General features: G+C 40.1%; 1 protein-coding gene across 2 annotated transcripts; it reads right to left on the bottom strand.

The window, feature by feature from the left end:
• Positions 1-197: 197 nt before the first annotated feature.
• Positions 198-17,829, bottom strand: INTS13 (integrator complex subunit 13). 2 transcript variants are annotated; one of them, XM_039570515.1, is made up of 18 exons: positions 17,749-17,829; positions 16,414-16,645; positions 15,455-15,529; positions 14,508-14,710; positions 14,157-14,237; positions 12,891-12,981; positions 11,823-11,951; positions 11,651-11,674; positions 10,077-10,161; positions 7,911-8,000; positions 7,354-7,443; positions 6,219-6,397; positions 5,291-5,461; positions 4,756-4,910; positions 3,574-3,804; positions 2,523-2,662; positions 1,720-1,855; positions 198-914 (listed from the first exon to the last, which is right to left on the bottom strand). In XM_039570515.1, exons 2-18 carry the CDS (start codon positions 16,636-16,638, stop codon positions 875-877), a joined length of 2,145 nt encoding a protein of 714 aa, XP_039426449.1. In that variant the 5' UTR covers positions 16,639-16,645; positions 17,749-17,829; the 3' UTR covers positions 198-874. The 2 variants fall into 2 exon arrangements, with proteins under 2 accessions (XP_039426449.1, XP_039426451.1); XM_039570517.1 differs by lacking the exon at positions 11,651-11,674.
• Positions 17,830-18,478: the final 649 nt, after the last annotated feature.

Genomic DNA, 18,478 nt, shown 5'->3' on the forward strand with positions numbered 1-18,478 from the left:
ACAACCCAAAATCTTACAAGGGATCAGATCACAGACGCTGGCTGAGTTTTCCCAGTTGAGAATTCTACTCCCCACTAGAAGAGGCTCTACTCAAAGAAACTGAGGACAGATTACCTACTTTTATCATTTCACAGCCATTCCTATTCAGTGTCTCAGACATATAACAAGTACCTTACAGAACACACTTCATCAAAAAATAATTATTAGCAAAAAATTTTATTGTACTTCTGCTTACAAAGCCTTAACTCCAACACAACAACCTGAAAGGCTTTGCTTTCTAAAGACCATTTACATTCCATTTTTTAAAAGTCCTTAAACCAACAATTTTTACCTGTAAAACCCTTCACCCTCCCACCCCTCAGATGAAAACCCAAGACTGGCACTCTCTCAGCTCAGTGTCTGGGTACTCAGTGTGCAGTCTTTTCCATAATTCTGAACTCCTGAGGAATCCTCATATAAATAAAAAGTATTCATGAACCAAAATTAACAATGTTATCAGCTTATTATAAATTACTTGAATTTTTTTTTTCTTTTTAGACAGTCATCACTGATTTTGAAATAGTATCCAATGCTTCTGGGCAAGGACTTTAAAGCTGACTAACATTTTTGATTACTTGATTTACTCCATGGCAGCAGAGGTTTTCTTCATCCTAAAACTCAACTGGAAAACACTCCAGGACATCTCCAATTTGCACACAGCTCGTTTAACGTGATATGCAGATTTCAAACTTCATAGCAAAAATAGGACTAGAAAAATGTAAAAACCAATCAAACCAGAGCTATACAATTGTATTGAAACAGTACCAAGAGCAATTCCAGCATTAAATATTTTTGCTATTTGGCCAAGTTTTGTCCTGAGAAACAGAATTAATCCTCACTGCCGGCCTGCTTTTCCATTTTCTGTCGTTTCCATTCTGAAATGCAAGACAACAATTGGTAAGGCTTGTTACTGAAAGAACAATCAATAGCTTAAAAAAAAAAAAATTGCATTTAAATGCTTTCATAAATATTTTTTACTTCACTAACTATCCTATCTCTCCCTACCCCAACATATGCAATCTTATCTCCTCTTAATACTTCTTTAAGCAGCAATCATAAAGCAAAGGTTTCTGCAGAGATACATTTCAGCTGTGAAAACCCATCCATTATCAACCTCACCAAATCACAAAATATTCATGTGACTGCAGAATATTCATAAAACTAGAGAATCTATTTTGAAAATCTGAGCTTTGGCAATTTGTTTCAAGGACTTCATTTTCACCCTTCTTACACTGAGCGTTGTCTACCATCATCTTATTTCCTTCAGAGGAGGCTGGTTTGGTTTTCCAGTATTTTTCATAGAACACAGACTACTGCCAACTTCATTACAGCACAGCCTAAGATTCAACCACTTTATTATCAACAATATTTCTGTAACAGCCATTTCTTCGGAAACTAAAGCAAGCAAAATACCTCAGCTACTATTTAACCCCCTGAAGTTTAATAAGAGTTTTGCTGCAAGGGCAGTCCCTGAGGCACAGGGAAGCCCAGCTCTCCGCAGTCAGCCTTGCTCGGCACAGAGGCAAAGAGAAGCAAACACTGCTCTGGTTCTCCATCAGTGCTGAGAAGCAAAGGAATGAATTTAGATATTTTAATCATCAAAAGAGTAGTATCTAATGCTGCAAACTCCACACTGACTACTGCCAAGATGTGGGTGGTGATGCATTTCCTGATACAAACCCATTTTCTTCTTTCAGATGTTGATACAGCTCAGCTTTGTTGTTGACAGAGTTCAACCGACCAATAAATTCCTGGTGCTTCCTAGAGTTGGCAGTATTAATTCTGTTGCTCCATAAAGACAGCAAGGACATTGGCCCTAAAATTGTAAGTAAAAAGAGTCTAAGTGATGAAATTTTTGAATTAACATTACATCATTATAACATCTTAAAGGAATTACAGATTATGGTAATACAACATGTTAAAACCACTAATATTAAAAAACCTTACAACAGGGGCTAAATAAATCCAAAATATGCAAAGTGATAATGGCTGGGGAGTTGCTGCACATGAGATGGACTCTGCTTTAAATGCAGAATCTCAGCATCAGCTCAGCCACTGTGATAGCAAATAATTCACACCAAGGAAGAGAAGGCAGTGAGAACTGCCCGTTCTGACAATTGCACTGCTTAGGCAAGTTGATATTCATTAGCAGGAGACAGTGATTTTTGATACCTGCCCTCAAACAGCATTTCTCACATACAGTAGCTCAAACAGCACCAGCAGGAACATGGCCAACCCCCTGTCAACCCTAGAGTCTATCAGCAGAGCCACAGAGTGTCTTGGCATCTCCCTTTTTTTCACAGACCTGGTGAGGTTAACACGTTTTTCAAGAATTTCTCAGCATTTAGCATTTAATTAAACATGATCTTCACTGACTTAGCTTTAACTCCAAAATGATTCACCTCATTACTTTAGAAAACACAGACTGATGCAACAACGTCTACCTTTAAAAGAAATAATCTGTTGCAATTGTTCTGGTTTACCTTTTGCCTTTTCAACTGCGGGTATTTCATCCATTGTAATGAGAGGCTTTTTGTTGGGGGGCTCAGGAGAATCAGGGGAGTCTTTGATAACTTCAGCTTCTGCCAGTTCTTCTTTCTCCCGATCCAAAAGACCTTTTAACCTTTTTGAGAGGGAAGGAAAAATATGCTTGAGCAGGACATAATTCTTGATACCATTCTGTACTCCTCGAAATTATACAAGACCCATACCATAAGAAAATTTCTTTTGACCCCTTGGAATGGGTGACAAACAATAGGGAATTCTAGCCAAATAATCTTCTGGATAAAGCCTTACATAAAGGGAAGGTTCTTAATACAGAGTTTCACTTCAGTTGTTGAGACAATTGGTATCTGAATTTTGAAGGAAAGACTAAATAAAAATAAATACATATACAAATACCATACAATTTCCTATTATCTTCTCTAGGTGAATTCAGACCCATTCTACACCAAATCCCTTTTATCTCAGTCCCCATTTCTGTTCTATGTGTGAAAGCAAAGTTGTAGCAATGATCATACACAGGAAGGCATGGAAGCTCATCAGCATGGTGACAGCAGTGTAGATGAAATGGTCCTCCTATCCTACATGCTCCCAGCACGCACAAAACACATGCAAATTAAGCTTATTACTGTGAGCTTTTGGGATCTCTTCAGAAAGTAGTTTGAAAGAAGGAACAACACAGAACAGACTGACAGGTGCTGACCACTTAGACAAGCTACAATAACAACACGAATTACAGACAGGAGGGAAATGGACATGAATCCTTATGTTCAGCTGAAGAGAAGAGCCAAATCAAGCTGGGTTGTTTAATCAACATGAACACTAAACTATCTACAGCTCAAAGGAAACAACTGCTTGTCCCACGTTTTCAGCCATGCTTTAGATTCCCACAAAGCAGTTTAACATCTAATAGGTGTGCGGTTATGATAGAATCCAACAGCAGGAACTCCTCAAGCTAAAACACCCAGCTAAGTGGTCAACCACTAAGAACAAAAGTTATGCTACACTTCGATTTCACTCCAGAAAATGTACCTCTCTGATTCCTGCCATGGCTTATCTGATTCATAGTCTTTGCCCAACTTCTCTGACTTGTCCTCTTTGTCTTCTCTCTTTCTGCCTCGTTTCTTGCGCTCCTCCTCCTCCGGGGGTTTGCTCCTGCACGCCATGAGACACTCGAGGACTCGCTGGTGTTTGTCAGAGTTGTTTATGTGTGCTCGGACAAGGGTCTCCAGCTCATTCCACATAATGCGGTACTGCTCATCTCTGAAAGGCCAAGAAAAACACACCATGTGAAGGATTACCAGCGTCATTCAACTACTTAATGAATGCAGACCTTAACAAACAAAAAAAGAACCCCCAAACCAAAAATAACTCCAAAGAGATCGTCTGTCCTCCTGTACAGAAAGTCTCCCCTCCTGGGATTACTCCATTCTTGAAATCACATTAACATTTCCCAGTTAACACCCAGAGTGAAGTTTAAATTGAGATGGATTATGGCCACTGAAATCATGTTGTTCCACAAGACCTCACTGCCAAAAGGCACTTGTAAAATCTCTCAGGTGCTTGCTAACAATGCAATGTCAGAGGGCCACTCACGTACTGACAAAGCAAATGAATTATTACATTATTTGGGTTAAAAAAAATAAGGAAGAATTGCACCACACTACTGTCAGTAACTCCCTGTCATGTAGGCAAACCAGAATTTCTTTTCAACCAATTCTTGAAAATACAAGGAACACATCCAAATGACTGAGGTATCAGAATATTCTACGCTTATTTTAAAGAAGCACCCCATATTTTAAATAACTGTTTCAAAAGGATTTAACTATTCTCATATATACCAGTTTTAATGCACTGTTCATTTATAATATACTTAAGTTTTCCTTTTTATTAATTTGAAATTATTCCACTTTGTTTGTCCAATTTGTATCAATCTTTCACCCTTCCTGATGACTATCTTTGATTTCATATTTTTTAACATATTTAAATTCTTAGGCAATAAAATTAGAGCTTTTTTCCCTAACATACAGCAGTAATGTTATAGCCCCTAAATGATACAGGTGAAGTATTCACAGCATTTGGGTGGTGCACATACAGCATTTAGTTTACTATGTATTATTTTTAGCCATACTTCAAAAATTTGGTATGAAAACATTGTCAACAGAGTATTTCTGAAAATAGTCCAGCATCAACAAAGAGAGATATGCACGTAACCTTTTTGGCCCCTTTCCTCTGGTACCAACTGTTGAAATTGGCAGTGGATCGTTCTTCCTCTCCATGTCTACCAAATTGTATATTGTTTTTTGACAATTCAGCACATCCTCATCAGTCATTGCTTCCTTTACAATCACACTGGCTAATGGCACTACCTGCAGGACAAAACAGAAATGAACAAGAAAACGTGTGCACGTCACAGGAGAGCAACAAGAAGAATAAAATCAAAAGCAATGGAACAACACACAACAAAACCCCACCCTCTTACCCTCAGTTTAGTACTAACTCCAAGTATAAGCAGATGCTTTCTTTACCCAGCAGCACTGCAGCTGTCAGGTTCAAATATTCCACCTTATTTAAATGGCATTCCAATAATCTACTGCATTAAATACAGTTACTTCAGTAGAAATAAAGCTGAAAATAAACTGATTTTGTGGCAAGGGATTTATCACCCAACAGAGTTGGTATTTCATCCAGTGACAAGGGGACGCAATCTAGGAACAGAACAAAAATTTACACAGCCCAGGTTACTTACAGCTTGCATGTTGAAGATGGTGGTCTGAGAAATAATCATAGGCCAGTAACGAGTATGTTTCTCTAACTGATCTTTTGCACGTTCCAATGGAATTTCAAGACTTCCATCGATCTTATATCTGGGCTCTAGAAAAGGAGTTAATCGGTTTTCCCTCATAAATTCACCAAAATCCTAATGATAACCAAACAAGATACAATTAGGCATTTCTCTAACAAAGAAACTTTCAGTGAACGGGCTAAACAGCTTAGCCTTGCTTATCACTAACTTTGTACCATCCCACTGCCACACCTGACCCTACCAAGCACAGCCCTGTCTCTAGCTCTCAGATGGACATGCATTAACCAGGGGGAACACAAACACAGGGGCACAGAAATATGAGGTAAAAATCAATGTACGGGTTTTGATGAGGAGGACTTCCAGATCTGCAAGGTAGTTCATGTATGGGAAGAATTACTTTTTCCAGAAGGAACTTCTGCTTGTTTACAAGAGATATCAAGGATGTGTTGAAAAAAATAAAGGACAAACAAAATGCATGTCAGCTGATTGTCTGACACCAGGGTTCAAAGCTGACTTCATCTTTTCTATTTATTGTACACACCACTCATGTGCAATCTCTCCTTTGACAATAAGCACGATACAGTCCTATGTGTATCCAAGCCACAGAAGAAACTTACCAAGAAAAATGTTTTTCTAGAACCAGAACAAACTAAACACTCCTAGTGCATTAAGGAGGCATTCCTTGACGCAGAAAGTATTTTATAAAGCCGGGCTAACAATTAACAAATGTAGTATTTTGTACTAAATATCTATCAAGGTATTTATTACATAGGAAGCTGGACCATGCAGTCCCGTCCAACATTTCCTTCCCACATGACTGCATCTGTTGTCCCGTGATAGAAGCGGCAGTGTAGGACAGAAAGACCCTTACTGTGATCCTGTAGTCAGTGACCCTCCCGCCGCACCCCTCGCTAATTGAGGGGGGATCTTCCAGAATCGAGCGGGAGCTGCTCAACACATGCAAGAAAATCTCTCCCCCGTGGCTGCTGAGCATGTGGCTGATGACCTTTGAGCCAGACTTGCGTGGCTGTTCCAACAACACCGAACGACCTGGTGGAAGGGAGATCAGTTTCATTCGCTACTGTGTGCTGCAATTTTAAATTCAGAGCTGCATAAATACAGGTTTGTGCTCAGCCAAGAAGAATCTGAACCCACCAAGGTGGTGTTCTCACCCAGCTGAACAAGAAACTGCCATCTCCTCATTGTCTTGACACAGAACAGCCTTAAAATTTTACAAAGCAACACCAAAAAGCCTCTCCTGGACCAACCAATCAATATTATTTTAGGAAAAGATACACATTCATAAAGCATTCCAATGACCCTGCTGGAGAAACACTCTCATTAAAAGCAACCTCCAAAAAGTAATAAAATAACCTTTTGAGTATAAAGGTATCAGTTGATACCCCTTGCTAATGCTTAAAATGGACACTGTTCTTCAGGCAGAGAAATAAAACTGCTTTTGTCCTATTTTCAGTAAAATACACCAAGCATAAAAGGGTGCATTCTCCAAATAAGTTTCTTTTTATCAGGAAGCAAAAAGGACAAAAATCAGAAGCATGTGCTTATCTGAAATATGTTATTAATTTTGGTTCTAACCATTTTTATTAATCAAAGGACATTTTCACTACACAATCTCTAGGGAAAAATACACTAAGATACAGTGTTTAAGAAAACCACTGCACATTTAGACAATCAAGTGACCTGACTGAAGGAAACATTCCATTAAAAGGATGTTTGTAATGCCATTTTGTTTGGAAACATAGAAACCTCCATTTCAATACTTGTTCCTTCTTTGCATCTTTCCTCCCATCTTTAAGCTCCAAAACATATTTGCCTTGGAGGACATTTAACAACTTTCTTCTCTTATTTATAGGACGTGTTAAAATAAACTCAGCATTTTTACAGTCTATAGACATTACTGCTATACAAACCAAAATGTGCTAAGTGCTCTATTTACAGAATTAAAAATTAAAACATTGAATAATTAGCCAAGGACACAAATTTACCATTAAGGAGAAAGTTTGTAAGGCAGGAAGAAGGTCTGCTATTTACATCTACTGGTGAAATTCTGTATGCGCCAGTGCAATAGTGCAGTTCTGAAAAATAAACGAGTAGAAAAGTTGAGTGTAATTCCAGAGTCAGAAAAAACAGTCCACAAAATAAAAGAATGGAAGAGGAGGAGGCTAGTCCACAATGAGCAGAACTAAGAAGTCTAGATGCCTCTCAATCTCAAAGTCCGCTCCTTTCACCATCTCCTCACTGGGAGGACTCCCAAGCACCCACAGCTCTGAGAATCTCACACATTCCCAGGCCCTATTTCCAGCAGGAACCCTAATTCTTTATCTCCTGAACTGCTTCACTGAACAGTCTGTCTGCTCTTATTTCTCTTATCTGTATATTCAGCCTGCTGGCTCAATGAGTCAACATAAATTGCTAATAGTTGAGAGAGTGCATGAGCTGAATGGCCACATGATTCCTGTGTTACCTCAGATCTTCCCTTTCTCTCCTGTACTCGCATTTGTACAAGTTACCAACCAGTTCTGGAGGATTCCGTGTCACCTACCCACACTGTTGGTTCGTGGAGTGCACCATTTCAGTGTCACAGTTTCCTTAAATGTGCCTTCTCTGCTATTGCCACCCATGTGATTATCACCTGCAGAGAAAGGCAGAAAAAGGGGGTGATCAACTAGTTTCTTTATTACAGCAGAACAACTTTTAAGGTACAAAGTGTATGTAACATGAACATATACACAATGTAATGCAAATTTAAAACTTAGATACCTAATTTTTTGATTTGACAGTAAGAAAGTTCCACATATGTTTAGTTCTATCAATAACAGGCAGTTTTTTCCTGCTAAAATGCTCAGGACTTTTAAGACAGTATCTTTTTTTAAATTTTGCACACAGAAATCAGAACTCTCAAACACTAGAGCTGATTGTTTCTTGTACATACTATATTCCCAAAGTCAATTAAACTGATCTAAAGGCACATCTGACAAGTTTAGTTTTTTGGGGAAAAAGTATTTGGCCTCATCATCCAGTCTCTTTGCCATGTCAGATTCAGCCTGAGTTCTCTCAATGCATTCAACTGACCACAGATGCTTTATTGTTAAAGTACTTTCATACAAGGTCTCACTGATCTTGCAAGAGCCACCTAAATGCCTTAAACCACCTATTATCAACACTCCTTTACATTAAACTACATTTCTTCTATACAGTTTTGAGAATCTTTATGATCTTTGACTCTCATTGTCTCAGGAAAGGATTAACAGGATTAACTGCAGAAGTTTCAGAATTACAGCAGCACAATATTTGGGAGGAATGACACAGGTACATCAACATGCAACACTGTAGTACAGTAGGGTTGAGTCTAATCTTACAACAGGTTTTATTTCCTATCAAAGACATTTATTCATGAAGGACTCATTTGATGTGCTTATCAGCCATGCAGGTAACTTGTAACAGTTGGGGGATTTTCCATTAAATTAACTGGAACAATTTAAGAAATTCTCTCTCTGAATATCTGAAGGGCAAATTTATTTAATCTGAAAATTCCTTGGCAACATTTCAGAGGAATAAGACCAATGCAATTGAATTCCTGCTTTCCTAGCACCAGAGCTATTACAGCTGAAATACTTATTTAGAAACAAATGAAAGAACCCAAAATTTACAGCAGCTAAGTAGAGACTTTTTCCTCTCAAAGTTCTGATGGGGAAAATGTGGAGAGGAAATGCTGTCAGAGTTCGCTTCTCTGTTCTTCTAGCAGACCTAATTCCTTGAGCCAACAGGTTTTACAAAACTGCTTCTGAGCCCTGGCAATAAAGCTTCAAGATTTCAACATCATAACACCAGTTCAGCTGAGGCCGAGGTCATTACTGGGACACCCAGTGCTTTTCATCAATCTTTAGTCATCCACTCCCCTAGAATGTGGAGGGCAGCACTTGGAGATGACAAAGGAGTTACCTCCTCTTCCTCTAAGTAATGGAAAAAAAGCACAAACTCCCCAAAATGGTTACTTATGGATCATATGACATTTAATTCTACTAATACAGAAGTTACAAGCTGATTTTTAACGAAGTTTTGCATCAGGCAGTTTCCTCAACAAAACAGTTCTGCATAATGCTTAGTGTTGTGCTTTTCTAATTTCAGTTGAGCTATTAAAAATTCACCCCAGAGGAATACTAGGCAATAATTCCAAATTTACAAAAAAAAAAAAAAGATAGTAGGTATTTCAATACAACAAAAAAGCTCAACAGCCAAACAAGTCTTGTTTTTTCCAAAGCAATTATTGTCATAAACAGGCCTGTGGGATGTGATGCAAACTATTATTACTTAACAAAGCTCAATTGTGCAAGGCATAATTTTGCACAAACACCCACAAGAGGGACTTCATTTTGTAACATCTCCCTGCACATCTGGTCTTTTACCTACTTTTTATATCTCAGTAAGAAGCTGACATGTCCTTCAAATCTCTCAGCAATATCCTGAACATATGCTGAATTTCACCTATTTTCTCACTGCTATATTCCTATTGCTGTACTAAAGTATGTCAATGAGTAAAACTCTAATGCCAACATTACAAATGAAGTTTTTTGGGTTGCAAGGAATAATTGAAATATTTTCTATTTGAGCCTGAAATTTACATGGATTTGAAGCTCACAATCTTCCTTTGTGAATATTCCCAAAGAGGCTGATCAAAAGCCACCTTCAGAGCACCATTTCTACTCACCACTCTTTAAAAAATCCACGTGTGCCTCTTTGTGATGAAGCAGCTCCACATCATAGTTGGCTGATGTGTTAGCATGTTGTTCTTCCTTCAAAAGAGAAAGGTAGACAGAAATAGAAATATTTTAGCTAGAGATCAGCATTTTCCTAAATGAATGATTCTACATTTGCCTTTCAGTCCAGAAGAAAACAAAAAGCCTCCAAGTGCCTCAGACAACAACGGGATTGCAATGTTGAGGAAACTGTTTGCTCTCTGAGCAATTTAAAGATGCAGCCAACTGCTTTTCCTCATATTTTCCTTTTTTTTTTAAACCCTCTTCATGTTTTTGCAAGTGTCATCACAGGGTGCAGAGTATCAAATAAAGGTAAAAACTAGGCTTAACTACTTTGTTTAAATTAGTGAAGTTAAGGAAGCCTTCAAAATGTTAAATAAACACCAGAAGTTATGGCTTACTGAGCAGCAACAAAGGGTCACTGCAGGGTGGAGTGACAATTATTTTTCATAACCAAGAATCAAGAATCCAAATCAAAACCCACACTTTGAACTTACTATTTCTTAAGCTTAAGGTAAGAAGTGCACTTGCAGCTACAAGTTTATAACTAAAAAAAATGTACTTTTGTAAAGAGGACACTGCATCTTTAAACAGCTGCAGAGGATTAGCAAAAACAGAACAGTAACTCTAATAATTTACTCCAAGTTTAAAAAGAAAAACAATTAAAAACAAAGAAAAAAACCACAGAGAACCCAACATAGTCTATTACTATATGGACAAAGGCAGAAGGGAGAGGCACACCAGCAGCACACAGGTCAGAAAGTTACAGACAAGGTATTTGCAAACTGAAGTCACATTTATGCCATGACCCACATCAAACTCATAAAAGCTGTGAAAATTATTTTGGTATCATGTTTTAACTTATAAAATCCATACAATACTGCTAGTTTTCAAAGATGCAATTAATGATTGACTGTGTTAAAACTTAATGAATTTTTTATATCATGGAAGTTACCTGCCCCTGGCTCTTTTTGTTTGAATACTGACACTTCTGTCTCAATTGTCTCTTGCTGCCTGATCAGAAAATTACTGTCAACTTAATACTTGACATTCTCAACCACACTAATTTCCAAGTATCAAAAAAAATTAAATATATGGACATAACTTCCACCACAAGATGCTTAACTGATTATCTTTCTTAACTATGTATATCCTGTCTCCATCTCATGTTTATGGATCTTCAGAGTAGAAAACTCACTGGAAAACCCTTGGTCAAAAAGCAGCTATTAGTTACAAACACCTTTATGTTGGGTGGGCATGATAATGAAACAGAGGAAAAAGAGACTCACTATGCCACTATAATAATGCACAAGGGTCAAGAATATCTAAACACAACTAGAAAAAGACAAAAGAATCACAGACAAATTGATCTGAAGTAAACGAGATTGTATTTATATAAAGTAATATAAACAGAACTGAAATAACACTTGTATTGCTACATCAAAAATTGAGATTCAGCAATACAATGTTTTGTTCTGTGATCCTTCTTTACTTTTTTTTTTTTCCCTTCTTTATTTTTACTAACCTGGTCACAGACATTGAATGTGGGCTAATAAAAGAAAAAAAAAAACAAAACAGAAAATATGATATGGAGAGAAAAACAATGTAAAAAGTCAATTAAAATAAACATCAAAAGTTTTCAAACACATTTAGAAGTGATGCAGCTGGTTAACACAGAGCTGTAGACACAACATTACCTTCATAGGGATGTTAGTTATTGTGGTTGAAGCCAGATCAAAGTGTTGCTGTACCAGAAGATTCAGTTTTGTAGCCAGGTGCCTCCCCGCACGGACACTGTGCACCTCACTGGTTAGAACAGGGGAGAGCTGAAATAAATTGATATATGGAATTCAAGGTTTAGGCTGGGGTATCATTCAACAGTACAGTTTGATCAACTCTCAAATAAGCATTTATACTCCTAAAACTACCACCCAAAAACCCATGCCAGGGGAAACTACCAAGGAAGAAGCAAAAACTATTTGCATTCTGAATTTTGAGCTTATGCTACAGATGCAGTTCCTACAAAAAAAAGTGTGCTAAAAAATGTGAGTCACTAATTCTTAAGAGGAAAAATTGGTACCACAACATGGGGAATAAATCTTAACAGCAGCTCTGGGCAAACTTTTTCATTCTTTTACCTGCTGAGTAATTTTTAGCGAAGTAATTTTTAGATGTCTACCTGTAAGTGCATCATACATACACAAGGCAAATAAACACAAGCTAGAAGATGCACTTGATTTCTTCCCTAGCCAACAAGAACATTGGGCTGGGGCTCAAAAACAAAACGAAACTAACACAAGAAAAATTACAACAACAACAAAAATCCCCAAAAGCCCTAAAACAAGAACCCCCAAGCAACCAAAAAAAGAAATCCCAAGACCCAAACCCAGTGACTGCCTTAGAGAGAAGTAGTCAATTTACTATCTTCCACTGACAATTTTTTAGCACAACTACAGCAGAGTTCTGTAGAAATGAATCACAGGAAGGTAGCCCCTTATAGTCCTTTTTATATACCAAATAATATGCAGCACTACATGCCTTTCATGTTGAGATATTTTTCTGGAGTCTTTTCTTACAGACAGCACATTAAAATGCAGAGCAGACTTCTGAACAGCAGAATATATTACAGATATTTTGTATGTACTTGGTTTCAAACAACCACCACATGTGCTTTTGCTACTGAACAACTGAGAATAATTTGCACTATTTTCAGTCTGACATGGTTCCTAATCCTGGGATAAATTTTCTCATTTTAAGCTCCTCACCTCTTTTTTAGGACGATCTGAAACAAGGCTGTCTTCACCAACTGGGTACGTGTGGATTAACACCAGTTCACATTTCTGAATCTGCATTAGACTTAAAAACAAAAACATTTTGCTTAGCCTACAGTATGGCTACAGACTATCTCTTAAAAGTAAATTAATTCTGATATCTAGAGCACAGAATCATAACAAATGTTAACAGCATGTTGTTTCTGAAAGTGTGCTGCAGAAACTAGGTTACAGATACGATTTTCAAAAGCACAGACTTCAAAGTAAGTTCTTACCAGATTAAAAATAAAAGCCTAACATTTCTTGCTCTTCAGATGCTATAGCACTGTGCTTCTTTTTGGACACATCAATGGAGTAAGTCCTTAACTGGTGCAATCTGTTCAGCTTTATTCAGCTGAATATTGACACTACACAGGATTTGTGTCTCCAAGTGTAGGTATGAATGAGGGGACTCCAGGGAACACAAAAACAACTACCCCAAACACCATAGAGAGATGGGACATGTAATAGGATATATGCTGATATACTGATGTGGAAGTTTGGAGTGATACAGATATTGTACCACACCTCTACCTACAGGAATGAGACCTTCCTGTCTTTACAATGGACTTAACACCTAATTTCCCCAGCAAGACCCTTTATACATCCATGAAACTACAACTGCAGCAGGAAAAAATAGTAGACTGCGGCTTCTGCTATTAAAGTGCCTGAGGAGCAACCAGGAATACGATCTCAACCTACTACAACTTTACAAGGCAACACAGTCCCATGGCCAAACACTTCAGAGTTTAATTAGACAAAACATATGGTGGAGAAAGACTTCTCAGAGGAGATGCACTCTGTATTTCAAGATTCTTTATCTCAAGTGAAGTGCCAGGCAATAGTCATTTAGAAACTTAAAAAAACTAGTTTCAAAGAAGTTAGCTGTTTTAGTCAAAGAAAGATAAACATTAAAGTAATACAGTATTATCAAGAAAAACTGCACCAGATGAATTAGTGATTAAAAGCACAGTGTATAACAAGGTATAGTTATGTGTCTCATTTTGGAGCAGATGTAGAGGGTAACAAGCTAAAGAAATCCTGTCCTATTAGAATGAAGGATGATACTGGAAAGATAATGATCAGCCAACGATATCATGATTCATCACCTTCTGCTTCACACAGACATTCATTCAAATAGCTTATCAGAGTGAGTTTTGTGACAAAAATACATCCGTATTTCACAGAGGATCCAAGACACTCTGTAAAAAGTATACTCACTGGTCAGAGTTAGCTGCAAGCTTGTTGTGCTCATGAATGGTCTCCTGAACACAATCCTCCAGCATCCGAACATGGCTGTCACTACAAAGAAATGGTGGATTTCTTTTAAGGCTGATTCATCAATCCTCCTTTTCAAAGCCACTGAATATTCTTCTACTGTCTCAAGCGGGAAATCTTTGAAACTTGACTTTTTACTGTTAGACCCCCATAAACAAAACCTTTGATAAGGTGAGAAGTGCTCTAACAAGGACCTGTGCAAAGAAGCTGCCTGCAACCCTTGTGGGAATGTCTGGAATCGCTCTGTGCAGGGGCAGGAGCCCCAGCACACCCACAGACTCCCATCTCCCCCACCTTTTGGCGTTGGTGATGCAGATGATCCTGCCCCGGTTGCCCACGCGCTCGGCGTTCTCCATGAGCGTGGTGCGGGCCTCGTGCTGGTACTCGGTGATCTTGCAGAGCGCCTCGACGGCCGCCACCAGCCCGTGCAGGATGCTGCAGCACTCGGGGTCCGCCCGCGGGTTCGGCGGCCCCACCGCTGCCAGCGCCGCCATCAGCTGGGCACAACAAACAACTGTTACCCAAAGGGACCTCCCACAGCGTTCAAACCAGCAGCGAAAAGGCAGCCTTTGAACACACTGGACATGCAAATCAACATTGCTGGGACAAAAGCAATTGAACAGTTAATGAGCATTATCATGTTGGCAGCTTTCTGGAAAACATTTGGCCCTAAATTATCCTTTGCAATTCAATTTATTCATTGTGACTAAATATTCTCATTTTTTACAGAAAAACACCTGACCACAGTAACAACTTATATCAAATATCTGAAGGACATTCTAACATTGTTAGTTGTCTTCTGCTTTTATTTTCTGAGAATTTGGAAATGCATTTCCTCCATAAAGTAAATTTTTCAGAGAATGAGCCCTTTCAGTATGACCACAAAGAGGATGTTTACAATTAATGTATTTAACACAGGTTATTCGCCTCTCATGTAAATGTTTTTAAAAAGAATTTAAGTTCAAGAAGCAGCACCAAATTACAGAAGAAATACGTAACTAATTTCTTCATAACGTTAATTTTAAATATTTAAGTCTATACTTAAAGACATTGGATTCTTTTCAAGTCTTGTCTATAGAATAATCCAGGCTCACAGGCAGCTACTTGAAATTCTGTTATACAACAATTTCAGACTAGATCCACCAACACTGTAATCAACCAGAGTTATTTCATACTGAACAAAATGTTTATTTCACAATGAAGTCAGAATTACAAAACAAAAGAACGGCTACAAATCATACCTCCTGCAAATTCTGATCTTCTTGAGTCCAAGAATTCAACACATGAGCCCCAGAGTCACTGACAATGAAATTCACCTACAAGGATCAAAAAAGCACATTAAGATAACAGCCGTTGCATTGTTACTTCCCCAAATCCAAACAAACACGAATTGCACTTCTTTTTCTGATAGTAGGGAGATAACATGCAATGACAAGCCAAACTCAAAATAACAAACCCACAAAAATCACACACTCCTGCTGTATTCAGTTTTCCCCTTAGTAATATGATGAACAACTTCTACTTATATTTGTATGCCACAAAATCATTTTCTACACCAAATTAGATTTTCCAAACATTAGCATTTTAAGAATCAGATAATATTTCCAGTAGAACAGCTACAAAATAAAGTGAATTCTAATACTGTAAACTGCACATCATTCTCCAACATCTGTCACAGTACATCATGGGGTAGGTATCTATCAAGATCTAATAAACATCACTAAGAAAATATGGTCTTCTAAACAAGGAGCTGTGTGTACCAGGAGCTCTCGTTTCATGATGATCCTACCTCTTCCTAAAGCCCAGAATTCCTTCAAAGTTGATCCCACAACTTTTATGGAGCGCTACCACGTGTTTAGCAACAAAATTCAACTTGAGACAATACTTCACTCATGTTTTTGTAAAGTCATAGCTCAGGAGAGCACAATAATAAATCTCTAAGTTGCCCTAAAGCAGCTCTCTGTGTTTTGCACCAAGTTGTAAAGTGGCAGTAAGACAAGGAAAGGTTCCAAAATTAAACACGTAATGAGATTCATATACTACCACAACCAATTAAAGGACTATAAAGTATATAAACAGCAAAAATAAATTTTTAAGTGATAAACTATATTTGGTATTTCATTCTAAACACCACAAAGATTAAAAGACTTAAATAAAACACGTATCAAGCACGATATGCAGCATGGCTGGCAGAACTTACCAGCTTCTTGAAAGGGAAAATATCATACATTATTCTACAGTACTCCATGGATGACTCCACTGAGCAGGTCCACAGGGACTTGGAGATGGGTGCCAGAGGAATAATCCCCTGGGTACGGTTCTTCACTAACATATCGAATTCCACGTGCTGCCTGCATGATTCTGCCATGTAGGGGCAGTGATCCACAACGAAAACAGTTTTGTGAGACTCAGAAAATATTTTCATTTTCTTCCTGAAAGAAACAGACACCGAAAGCAGAAAGAAATTGCACATGGTGACAGAAAAACCAAACAAAACACACCATAAGATGACTGTGCAATCTACACATAACATCCTAGAAATATGCAGGTCTTAAGAGTCCAAATTTAGTAGACTACATCTTTTATGAGAAGAAACTATTTTTCCTCAGGAGGAAAAATACAGAGAAAAGTGGAATTATATTGCTGAAAAGGCAAAAAAAATGCATAGTATTACTCTCCCCACTTCTCTATTTAAAACCAACTTTAAAGAAGAAGTACAGAAACTGCTTCCTATTTAAAGCTTATTTCCTAAAATAAGTAACGTGGAAAAAATTAATTTATGATGAAGCTCTAAAGTCCTTTAAGTAGCATAATCAGAATTTTAAGCCGATTTTCAGTCCTGTCTTTGCTAAATATATCTTTATTTTTAAACGAATAATTGCATCTGTACTTCAACACCTCACTGACAAATATCCCAAGTGTGAAATTATAAGAATCTCAGAACAGTTACAACTGGAAGGAACCTCCGGAGATCAGCCGGTCCAACCCCCTCCCAAGGCAGGGTGACCTAGAACGGGTAATGCCTTCACGGGGGTTTGGAATGTCTCCAGAGGGAGACTCCACTCCCTCCCCGGGCAGCTGCTCCACGGTTCTGCCGCCCCTTAATGTACAGAAGTTCTTCCTCATGTTGAGGTAGAACTTCTCGTGTTTTAGTTTATGGCCACTACTCTTCCTCCTGTCGCTGGGCACCACCGAAAACGGCAATTTCTACCGTAAGAATTTGTTTTTCCATGTACTTCTGCTGAATTACAGAATACACAGAACCAAAAAATACATACAAGCTCATTGAAAAGCCTAAAAAATATTAAAGCAACGAGGATCACAGAAGTCAGACGGCGGCTTCCTCGGAGGGAGGGAGAGGAGCAGGCTTGGGCCCCGTGCTCGGCTGCAGCTGGCGGGGCTCACCGCGGCCCCTTCGGCGTGAGCCACGGCCGCTGCCTGCCCGGCCCGAGGCCTCGCAGCCTGTCCTCGGCGAGCCCGAAGGGCCGGGGCAACGCCGCTGCAAAGCGTTAAGGGGACAGCAAGTGTTTCTCACCTGGGCCGGCTCCTCCTGTGGTGCAGCAGCCCCGGTCCCGCTCCTCGCCGCGCCCGGGCGCGGCCGCGGCCCCGCTCCGACGAGGAGGAGGGACGAGGCCCGCGGGGCGCCCTAGACGGGGCCAGGCGCGGGCGCCTCCGGCCGGGCGCCCTCCATGTCCCTGCAGCGCTCTGCTCCCCCTCCTCGGGCGGCTCGGCGGGGAGCGCGGGGCCCGGGTCCGGCCTGCGCGCCCGGCGCCCGCGGGGGTGGGAGAGGCGGCCGGAGCCCCCCCCGCTCCGCCCACCCCTGAGCCCGCGGGGGCCCCGCGCGGCCACGGGCGCCGCCGGCACCGCGGCTCCCCCGGGGGGAGCGCCCGGCCCCTGTCCGCACCTCCCCGGGCCACAGCGCCCGGCCGGGATCACTCGCCCGACATGCCGAGGCCGGTGCCGGCCCCGCTCCCGTTGCCGCTCCCGACCCCGATCCCGCGTTGGGCGCGGACGCCCCGCCCGTCCCGGCGCTCCCCGCACGGCTCGGGGGAGGAGCCCGCGATCTCGCGAGAGCACGGGACGCCCTGTGGGAGGGCCTGGCCGAGGCCGCCGTGTTCTCGCGACATCTGCGGGTGAGGCACGCACAGGGAGGGGCGGGAGGTCCGTGTGTTATTCCAGGTTGCGTGGGAATTCTGCGTTCAAATATGCGGAGAGCAGGAGGTGGAGCATTCCCGCAGAAGGCTCCTCGATCATCGAAACGTCAC

Source organism: Corvus cornix, chromosome 1A, assembly GCF_000738735.6.
Source record: "Corvus cornix cornix isolate S_Up_H32 chromosome 1A, ASM73873v5, whole genome shotgun sequence".
Lineage (NCBI taxonomy): Eukaryota > Metazoa > Chordata > Aves > Passeriformes > Corvidae > Corvus > Corvus cornix.